General features: G+C 52.9%; 1 protein-coding gene across 1 annotated transcript in view; it reads right to left on the reverse strand.

Annotated features, from left to right (window-relative positions):
* RBM19 (RNA binding motif protein 19) overlaps window positions 1-6,214 on the reverse strand; it is a 130,096-nt gene extending 123,882 nt beyond the window's left edge. Inside the window, exons 1-4 of the mRNA XM_077745635.1 lie at window positions 6,089-6,214; window positions 2,270-2,452; window positions 444-569; window positions 227-265 (exon numbers count right to left, since the gene is read on the reverse strand). Coding sequence (XP_077601761.1) covers window positions 227-265; window positions 444-569; window positions 2,270-2,452; window positions 6,089-6,124 — 384 coding nt within the window. The 5' untranslated portion in view covers window positions 6,125-6,214. The remainder of the gene's footprint in view (window positions 1-226; window positions 266-443; window positions 570-2,269; window positions 2,453-6,088) is intronic.
* Window positions 6,215-11,274: the final 5,060 nt, after the last annotated feature.

The following is an 11,274-nucleotide window of genomic DNA, read 5'->3' on the forward strand; positions in this document are numbered from 1 at the left end:
GGGCCCGGGGGCCCCCCCGGGCCCCCCCCCCCCGCCTCTGGAGGACCTGGGGTCACCCGCGGGTACTCTTCCTCACACTAGACGGCTACGGAGCCACAGACGCACGGCAAGGGAAGACACGGCCCGCCTCCACCGCGCCGGGCCGCCTCCCCCCCACCCCCCGAGCCTGCGCAGCCCTCCCGGCGCCGCGCCAGGGACCCACGCTCAAGGTCAGCAGGACACTCACCTTCTCCAGCTCACCTGCCACCTTTCTCGTCTTGTCGTCCTGGAAACAAGGCACAGACGGAGAAGGTCACGGATGAAGGGAGGATGGAATGCGTTGCCCGGGGAGCACCCGCCTTCAGGAACCACCTGCCAGGGGGCGTCTGGCCATTCCTGCTCCCACTGCCCAGCCCACCCCTCGCTGACACCGGGGCGGAGGGCGGGCGCGACCTTGTACGCACTTTCTTAGGTTCTGTGGGGACGGAGTCTCTGTCCTTCGAAGGGTTCTTAGGCTGGCTTGTTCTCTGAGCATGTTTGCTCCAGGCTCGGGGCTTGTTCGGGTCCCCAAACGCCTTGCAGAACTCCACCTGCGTGGGGGACAGTGGGTAATGGGGACACTGCCCCCTGCCCAGCATGGGCGCCCCCCTCCGGCACCTGGGAGCCAGGCCTTTTCCCAGAAGGGGCTGTCGCTTGCTGGCTGAGTCGGCTGAAGGAAATCGCAACTGACCCTTGAACAACAACCCCCAAGTGCCCGTCTCCACTCCTGCCCCGGCCACCCAGGTCAAAGGTCGCAACTGCCTAACCTTTCCGATCCGCGAAGTGGGAGGACAGTGCTCACTCCCGCCTGCTGGTGCGGAGGCCCAGGGTGACTGCCGGGCGCGTGCACTTGTGGGTAAGTGCAGCGACTGTGATGACTTTGGGGACGACAAACCGAGGGCCAGCGGGGACCACAGCTGCCCTGGGACAGTGCGAGTTGGAACCGGGCGGGTCCCTGTGTACGCAGATTTCTTTTTTTGCTAAATACAGCACAGCACCACGAATGTCTTTTCTCTCGTGTTTCCCTAACGTGTTGGGGCTTTTTAGCCTATTTTATTGTAGGTTACGGTGCATAATACATACAACGTACAAAATACGGGTTAACTGTTATCAGGAGGGGTCCCAGTCAATGGTGGGCTATGAGTAGTCAGATTTTGGGGAGGTGAAAAGTTATGCACAGATTTTTAATGGCACAGGGGTCGGCTCTGGAGCCGAGTTCTCAGCCATCCGGCCCCCGGGGTAGCTGACACATGGTGTTCAGGCTAAGCTGACGGCCTTCCAGATCACTGTAATTACTGTGGGGTGGGCTTGGCTGGCCTCAGAGGATGGCTCTGGGGCGATGAGATGGGGGAGCGACCACTCGGGAGCCCGGAAGTGCTCGTATCAAGCCTGGGATGACACCGGCCCTCAGCACACTCCTGAGACGGCCGCGCTGAGAGCCACACTTTCTGCCACACTCATGAGTGCCAGGCAGCCACCTCTGCCTCCAGGGGACAGGTTGCCTGCCTGCCCCACCCCTTCGTACGGAGTTTCAAAAATAGTTCTGCTGTTTCCGTAGCAATGACACGTGCTCAATGTATAAAACTTAAATCAACAGAGGAAGATACAAGTGGAAAAAAAACCCCAAAAACCTGTTTTTACCCTAATCCCTATCACAGAGAAATTAAAATCCATCAGCACAGCTCTCCCTACACATCACACACATACAGACTAAAAATTATGATTTGGTGTGAATGGGATCACGTGACACATGACTGTCCAACATCTGGTTTTCCCTTCTCACCAAAGTGTTAAGGATGTGTCACCAACTGATTAAATGTACATAAGTGACACGGGCAGGACCTCCTCCTCCGGGAAGCTCTCCTGGCCTTTCCCTCCACTCTCCAGGGTCCCTGGTGCTTCCCCGTCACAGCACTGATGACACCGACTGAAAGAGGATGGGGCCACAGGTGCCACATTTCTCTAAATCCAGTGAGTGCGGATGTGGAGCAGAGCCTGTCAAAGTGCTTTCGGGGCAGCAGCACCGGCAGCATCTGTGAGCTTTTAGACATGCGCACCCTTGGGTCCCACCCTGTCCCCGCACTGAGGCAGAAACTGTGGGGGATTCGTACACATGGAAGGTTCTGGAAGTCTGAGAGCCGGTGGGGTGGACCAGCGACAACATGGTCTGAAAGCAGCCAGGCCCTGGGCTGGAGCGGAGCAGGGAGGATCAGGTGGGGTCAGTTTCGCCGGGCGGGCAGAAGTGACTCACTGTGATCCGGGACGTGTCAATAAAACTCCTGTGGAAATGGTTCAGTGCCGACCGGGCCTCCTCCTCCGACCTGAAGCCGATGAAGCCAAACTTCCGGAACTTGCCGTCCTTGGTGAACTTCAGGCTGCAGTCGGTCAGGGCGCCAAAGGAGGCAAACAGCTGCCTGAAACGCTCCTCCTTCATCTGGGACAGAAGGGACACCGTGAGGGAGGGGCGGGGGGGTGCTCAGAGCCCAGGGGACGACAAGCTGAGGCCCTGGGACTCCCTGAGGGTGAACACACAGAGGCCAGGGGCAGGGTGTGCCCCGCACTGGGACCCGGCTGGACCAGTGACTCGCTCGCCCGCTGCGCCAATGAGGAACTGAAGACGGAAAGTAGCTGCAAGGAAATCGTCCAGCCTGTGGGCTGCCAGGAGGGGCGCGAGCTCATCGGGAGGCCGGCACTGTGGCCGCTCCACGCCGAGCCCGACACAGACCTGCAGAGTAAGTGCGCGGACAGATGAACACGGTAGGTTACACGTGCCTGCTCGCTCACTGCGGCCGACGGAATAATGGAGTCAGTCCCCCAAAAGATGCCCACATCCGAATCCCTGGGCCGCGTGAGTGTGTGACTGTACACGGCAAAGGCCTTTCCGCAGCGGGGACTACATTAAGGGTCCTGGAGTATGTGGGCGGATCTGATGTCCGTGTCCCAGGAGATGGGGGGTTGGAGCTGGAAGAGGTGACGGGATGTCGTAGACAGAAAGAGACTGCAAGACGCCACGCCGTTGGCTTTGACCGCTCCGGGGCCGGCCCAGAGCCCAGGACAGCAGGCAGCCTGGAGAAGCTCAAAAACGGCCAGGAAACTAATTCTCCCCTAGGGTCTCTAACAGGAACGCAGCCCCACCAACGCCCTGATGTTAGGATCTCGGCACCTGGGGGACTCAGCCGGTTATGCGTCCGACTGTGGCTCAGGCCATGATCTCACGGTTCGTGGGTTCGAGCCCCGCGTCGGGCTCCCTGCTGATGCTGTGACTCCTGCTTGGGATTCTCACTCTCTCCCTCTATCTCTGCCCCTCGCCCACATGTGCACACTCTCTCAAAAATAACTAAGAATGCAATTTAAAAGAATAAAAGGTGTTCCGCTCTCCAAAACTGTAAGGTTATTAACGTGTACTGTTTAAGCCACTAAGTTTGTGGTAATTTCTTACAGGAACAATAGAAAACCAATTCGTTAACGTTCTTACGATTTGGTCAAGGGGCCCCACGCTATGGAAACTGGCTCCTGGCCCCGTCCTCACTCCAGCCAGACGACCCACTCAACTCGGTGAGATTTTTAAGCAGTGACTGGGTGTGTGTGTGTGTGTGTGTGTGTGTGTGTGTGTGTTAATGAGGACACCAAGAACCCCACTAACAGCCAAAACAAGGACTAAAATTAAAAAACTGGAGACCTTGGCAACCCAGTAAGGAGAAACACATTTTCCGAGGCAGGTTCGTAGTAGCTCTAAGCATTAAAATCCTAACACCCTATGCATTAGGGATTATTATCCACATTTTATAGAGGAGACATGAAGCTCACAGAGGTCAATGGTCTACACAAGGTGTACACAATCGAGGTCTGTGACTCAGCTCAGATACATAAGAGGCAGTGAATCATCTCCCCCATTACCTGGGAGCAGCCACACTCAAGTCCACACTGTTCCTGTCAAAAGCCCCTTGGCGACTTTCTGACACCGAAGGCTCACGAAGAAGGAGCTAAGGTAAAACACGACATTCTCCATGATGTGGCCTGACCCACCCCTTCGGCCCCACCTCTTGCCAAACTCCTCGCAGCCTTCCCTGACTCTCCCCTCTGCGATATTCCTGGGCATCTCCCATGGGTGCAGCATCCCCAGCAGGCCCTGGCTAACTCCTCATTCCCAATACAGTCAGCTCCCCCAGGAGGCGTCTCCCACACTCCTCAAGTGGCTCAGGTAACCAAGCCATCCGTGCTCACCAGTACGGGGTCATACTTCAATCTCTGCACCTCATGTCACAGTGATTGGGCCCCTGATCTCCTCGTGCTATAAAGGTGGGGACTGGATTTTATCTCCCACTATCCAGTGTCAGCAACATGACGAGCACTCACTACCACATACGTGTAGGAAAAGCATTAAGAAAAGTGCACGCAGTCGTGCAACGAAAGACAGTACGATATAGGAATGCACATCCTAGAAGCAGACTGCTCAATTCAATCCCAGCTCTCTGAATTACCGGTGGTGTGCGAACTCACGCAAATCACCCTCCTTTGCTGTAGTTCAGTTTCCTCACCTTTAAAATGGGCGTAATAATGGAACCGACCTTGTCAGGTTCTGCTGAGGAATAAGTGAGTTACTTTACCAAAAGCAACTGGTACAGCGCCTGGGATTCAGTAAGCTCCGCAAATGTTAGCTGCTACTACTATTTTTTGTGTGCGAATTCTTTCATTCATCAGACAAGACAAGCAATGGGAAGAGGGTCAGTCCAGAAGCTCAGTGAGATGGAAGTTGGGAGGGAAGAAAGGGTAGCCAGGCTAAGCTCATCCATCAAAGCAAGGCACCAAGAGACACTGCCTAAAGCAGATGTATGGATCAACACGTATTCTGAAGGTTTACTCTTTAGGGTAAACAACGCAAGAATTAAAAATAATAATATAAGAGACTGGGAGGAAAGAATAGATGATCGAGATTCCTCATCTCGCTTAGAGGAGCACCAGCAGATAGTAAATAGACCACAAAATGGGGGAGAGAGCACACTATTTGGGCACGAAGAACTACCAACGAAGCGTCCTAAAAACAAACCATTGAAGGCAGTTCCTCCTGCAGAGAAAAACAGAGGTAGGACGGAGCAAAAGATTTTGCTTCTCATTTCATACAGCGTTGTACTGTTTGAATTCTTCTCTTTTAATTTGTACTGTTTGAATTCTTAAAATCCTGTCATGGGTCCCCCCACAACCGCTGGGGGGGGGTCACACACACACACACACACACACACTCACAATAAAGCAGTAATGGCTTTGTGTGTCACTCCTTCTAAAGTGAGAAGTTCCTGAGGAGTCAGAGCTAAGAGTACAGAAGCTCCCTCATCCCACCCGAAGGGCACATTTTGTATTTTGGGAACCAGCTCACCGGCCCCAGTGGTGTGGGAGCCCTTCAGCCCAACAAAAATAGTAGAATAGGTAAGGATGCACACCAGGGGCACTGCCTCCAGTCATCTGACTTCCCGTGCTTCCAGCTAGCTGTCTCTTCACTCGAATGCCTACTACGTGCCAGGTCCTGTGCTGGGCTCTTGAAAGAGTGGCAAGTACGACCGACTCACCCCTCCCTACTTATCGGAGACACGGCTTAAAGCCCTTCACACTCACTCGGTTTGCTTACATTACGCCCACGGGCCCTAAAGGCGGGAGTCGGGATTGTAACGCAGGTCCTCAACCTAATACTCCCCATGTGCCTCGCCAACAGCTTCCCGGGTGGGAGACGAACACGAGTCAGGGTCCGACCCAGTCAACAAGTCAACAAAAAAAAACCAGAGGGGCTGTGGGAGAGCATTCGGCACACGTGGGGTGTTGGCCACGTCTCCAGGAAAAGTTGTCGGGATGGAAGGCAGGTACCCTCGGAGCTGGGGAACCTCGAGCGCTCGCGATCCCCCTCTGCCAACTGCCCAATGGGGATCTGCCACGGATCCTGCCCCTTGTGGATTTCGAACACGTCCTGAGTCCTGCCCCAGGGCCGAAGCCCCTCAATTCTCTCCAGCCACCTCCTTCCTAGCCCCCAACTCCTGGCTGGCCCCAATTTCAGAGTCTCAAGCCCAGGCCCTGCACTCACCCCATTCGGGAGGTTCTTCACGATCAGTCGCGACATGGCGCACGGTCCCCACGGTTTCGATTCCAGCGCGGGTGGACAGCGTCTCTCACCCACAACTTTCACGCTGCAGCTCTGGGGGCCGCCATCTTTGGCGAGCCGGAACAAGATCACGTGTTTCAGACGTAAGCCCGCCCTCTCCGGAAGCAGGCGTGGCCGAACTGGAGCGACCCAAGGAAGTCACACCCCTCAAGGGGCGGGCCTGAGCGTTTGCATTCTGCGCAGGCGCAGGCTGTTTGGCCGCCGTGGTAGAAACCACTGAAGCAGCGCGGGCGGCAGGGGGCGCTGGTTGGCTGGGGTCTGCGTGTTTGAGTCCGGAGGACCGCTCTGAAATCGTTTTCGCCTCTTTCTGCATTCACTTTTATATCGAATTCTAGAACAGCTCCAAGAAGGGGGTCGGGGTAAGGATTAGGGATGCTTGCTTCCCCTTCGGAGATGGGGAAACTGAGGGCCAGAAAGGCTGCCAGGCACATGAACCTATGTGAGCATCGCTTGTAAATATTAGAATGTGTCCTTTGGAAATAAACACCTCTGTTTTGCGACGGGTCAACTGGAACCAGATTAAGGCAGCTGCTCAAAGTCCCAGAGCTGTTGCATATTAAAGAGTATTAAGTAGTCTTAATAGCTAGGATTTTGAGGCTTACTGGTTTCCTACAGGTGTTGTAACATTACCAGAAATTTAGTGACTTAACAGAAATGTATTCCTTCACAGTTCTGGAGGCAAGAAACCCTAAAGCAAGGTGTGGGCAGGGCTGCACCCTCCTGGTAGTCTCTAGGGCAAGACCCTTCCCGGCGGCCCCAGGTTGCCCCTGCCTCCTGCTGACCATGCCTTCTCCCCTGTGCCTCTGCGTCATATCCACTCCCCTCTCCTTTCTCTCACTGGGCTTAGAGCCCATCTCAAATCCAGGATGACCTCATCTCAGGATCCTTAACTTTCTATCTGCAAGGACCCTTTTCCAACTAAGGTCACATTGGTATCTTCCAGGGTTTAAGGGCATGGGAGTGTATCTCTTTGGGGGACACCATTCAACCCCCTACATGAGGATTTTTTGGTTTGTGTAGACGGTTACTTGGAAGATCGAATTTCATCCTCTCCGCCTCTTGCAGTCTGTGTGAGGAAAGCACGCATACACATGTAAAAATGTACCCTCGCACGCCTGGAGTGGATGATGTAAGGGGTCACTGTGGTTTGATGTCATTCGTTTATTCAATAGATATTGATATTCATGAAAGTGCTCTTTAATTAAATGACAGTTAGGGGGTTGTTTCTGCACACGGAGACCCTAGTCAGGAGGGGCTGGAGCAGGCTTTATAAGGCAGGTCCGCGATATTAGCCTTTTATGAGGGGGCAAGTGCGGGCAGCCCCGCCAGCCTGGCTTCATGTACTTTTATTTTATTATTTTCATGAACTGCCTTTATTAAAATGTGCAACTAAACGTAGCCTTCCCTAAAGAAATTCACAAATCAGAACGTCTTTCAAAGGTATTAAAAGAAATGGAATGTTCCTTGCCAATCTGTGTGTCCTGATGCCTGGCCAGGAAAATATGGTCACCACATGTCCAGGACGGAGGGACCGCTCCTGGCTTCTATTGTATATCCTTGTGCATTTAATAAACAGCCGCGCTGTAACATTATTATTAATCTTCCTGCTCTCCTTCCTTGCCAGTTTGTCTGTCTCCCTTTCTTTCCCGGCAAAGATAATCCAGGGACACCTGGGCCCCACCAGACTGGCCTCTCTGATCATACCCAAGGATTCGCAAACAATCACGCAGGTCTAAGCCAGCTCTACCTGAAGCTGCCTTCACCAGTCTACTGGGGACTGTGGGAGGTTGTGTCTGGATCGTGAGGAAGTTACCTTCCCAGGAGGAAAAGTCCGCGGGAAGGACTTGGAAGGGTTTGGTAGAGGCAGGATAGGGAGAGGAGCGGAAATTGGAGTCTTGATTTCATCCACGTGAAGAGTCTAATTATGAGAAGACATCAGATAACCCCCAAGTGGGAGACATCCCCAAAAATCCCTGATCAGGACTCCTCAAAACTGACAAGGTCATCAAGAACACAGAAGTCTGAGAAACCATCCCAGCCAGGAGGAGCCTGAGGAGACAGGACAACTAAAGGTAATATGGGATCCGGGGACAGAAAAAGAGAAAGGCTGAGGACGTCCCAACAAAGCACGCACGTTAGTTAATAATATTGTATTGACACTAGTTCAGTCGTGACAAACGGACCATAGTGGTGCTATGTAGAAGCAAGTGCGGGCAGAGAGCCTTTCCTTTTCTTCACCTTGCTTTCTGCCCCTTCAAATACACCTTCGCGATTATTCCACATCTATAAATACCAAACTCTCAAATCCTTTTGCTTTTCAAATATCCTTAAAAAGATCTAGGAAACTCTTAGTTATAGAAGCACCTTAGATTTACAGAAAACAGTTCCCTGGCGGTTAGCATCACCATGGTGACCGTTGAATCAATACTGATACATTGTTACTAATTCAAGTCCATGCTTTGCTCGGAGGTCCTCAGTCTCCCCCTCCCCCAGCTTCTTATTTCTGTTCCAAGTCTTCCTCTGCTTCTTCCAACAGCTGCTTTTCTGGGGATGTGGACACCTGTTGATTTAACATCAACAATATCTGAGTGGCTCTTGTTTAGGTACTGGGGCTACAGCAGTTAATGAGACAAGTGCCGTCCCTGTGCTCTTCCGGGGACCCACATTAGACAACGAATTTCAAGCTCAGTGAGCATTCTGAGAATTAAGGAGTGGTCCCCAGGGGACCTCCTGGAGGTGACTTGAAGGGTGTGAGAGGGAGTGGGGAGGGGAGAGTACTTTCTAGCAGAGGGAACAGCATGGAACAGCGAATTCTGTTCCGCAGAGAAGTCTCCAGGCAAGGGAGAGCACGGCCGGGCCCTGCAGGGTTGAGCACGGTGCTACAGAGAAGGAGGCAAACCCACCAGACTCAGCCAGAGGGTGGCCCCGGGCTCAGACGCCGGCTTGCCACATACTGGCTAGGTGGTCCCCAGCAAAGTGCTGATCGCTGAGCCTGTTTTCTTTTCTATAAAATTGGGTAATGGTAGCACCCTGTGTGAAGTGAAAATAAATATGATCGTGTGTAGAAAAAGCAGCGTTTGGGAATACCTGAATGTATATTTTCAGTATAATTTCAACTACGTTTTATGGAAATAGTGCAGTCAACAGCCACGTATCCTCACCAGGCTCACTGAGTATTAACGTTCACCTCATTTGACTTACGTCTCTCTCTTATATGTATAATTCTTATTACAAAACCATTTGTGATCATCATGACCCTTCCCCCAGAAACTCTCCCCCTATGTCCGATACATACCCACAGTGCAATCATCAAATTCAGGACGTTCAGTATTGATATCACACTTTTTCTCTAATTATGCGTATTCAAATTTCATTTTTTTTTTCCTGGTCGGTGATTCAGCCCAAGATTACACATTGCAATTCCTTATCGTGTCTCTTTAGCCTCCTTTAAGCTGTAAGATTTCATCAGCCTTTCTTCCCCTTTCATGCCCCTGATGGTTTCAAAGGCTGTAGGTTTCTCTACATTCCCCCACGACAGAATTTGGGCCATGCTGTCAATCCATTGCAAAGCGGGTGACGGGAACGGTCATCAGCAGGGTAAGGGCTGTCTGCCAGGCTTCCCCTCCGTAAAGGTTTTCCCTTTGTCATTTATAAATCACACACAGGGTTTTTAGAAAATGTGCCAGTACTTAGAAAGCCTTAGAGGCAGTAGATCTTAGTTTGTATAGGGGTACAGAAGTTCCGGGCAACTGCCTTCCTATCCATTGCCACACTAGGAAACTGAGGCCCCCAAAGAAGGAAACACTAGCTCAAGATCACAGAGTAGAGACCAAGGCCAAGTTCAAGCTGGGCTCCTCTTGATCCTGCTCACCTGCGGCCATTCCCTGCGGTCAGGAAATAACAGCATCAAGGGAGGTGCCGGAGACTGCTATCCTGTATGTCTCCGCCTGACGCCTTCCGTGTGGCCCCAGCCGTTCACCGCCCATCACCCCAGAACCCCCTTCTCCAGAAAAGGAGCCCCCTATTTCCAGGCACCTGCAGAGGAAACTTGAGGGATACACAAGGCCGTTGTAACTTGAGACAGGAGACCAGGGGCGAGCCACACCTGTGCGGACCTCAGGTGGCTTACCTGTGACAGGTGGCAGCTGAGCCTCCCCCCTCAGCTCCTCCCCCCTCCCCCCCCGCACCGCCTCTTGGCCCTGCTGGGAGCCCAACATTGGCGATGTGGGGGCCCTTCTTGGTTTTGGCAGCGAACCATACAGATTCACCTGGAAGCACACGGAAATCACAACTTGTTCATCAAACAGGCTGTGGCTGGGGAAAAACTGAACCCATTCTAAGAAGACAAGCCCGAGGGGGTCTTATCCCGGGCTTGGGTGCCTCCAAATTCCAGGGCCTGTTGAACCTGGCCTGGAGGCCTGAGACAGGGTGGTCTGGGGGTAAGACCAGAATCGCTGTCCTTTCTTTTCTTACGTTTTAGCTATGCTGTGGGCAGACGCCCCTGTCGCATATGCGGAGGATCAAAAGGCTGGTTTGAAAAGGGAGTTCATTTCCTGACCAGCCTCCAGGTCCTGTGAGTCTGACCACTGACCACGGGTCCCCACCCGCTCAACCACGGCCACACTGGCCACTTTCTGCTTCTCAAACGTGCAGACCTTGTCCTTACCTTTTGTGGCTTGAATTGTGTCTCTCAGACACAATTTGTGTCTCACAAAATATCCAGAAGTCCTTGGAACCTGTGAGTGTGGTCTTATTTGAAAATTAGGTCTTGACAGACAGAATTAAGGATCTGGAGAGGAGGTCATCCTGGATGTAGGGCGGACCTTCACCCCAATGACTTGGTGTCCTTACGAGAAGGCCATGTGAAGACGTGCACAGGGAGGACTCTGTGACGGGGGAGACAGAGGTTAGGGGGATGCGGCCGCCAGCCGAGAATTGCCAGCAACCACCAGAAGCTGGAAGAGGGGAGGAAGGAGCCTCCCCTAGAAACTGCAGAGAGAACACGGCCATGCTGACCCCTTCATTTTGGATCTCCAGTCTCCAGAAGTGTGAGCAGATACATTTCTGTTGTTTTAACCCACTCACCCCCACCCCCAACATAGTAATTT

The sequence above is a fragment of the Crocuta crocuta genome, unplaced genomic scaffold (assembly GCF_008692635.1).
Source record: "Crocuta crocuta isolate KB4526 unplaced genomic scaffold, BGI_CrCroc_1.0 scaffold692, whole genome shotgun sequence".
Classification (NCBI taxonomy): domain Eukaryota; kingdom Metazoa; phylum Chordata; class Mammalia; order Carnivora; family Hyaenidae; genus Crocuta; species Crocuta crocuta.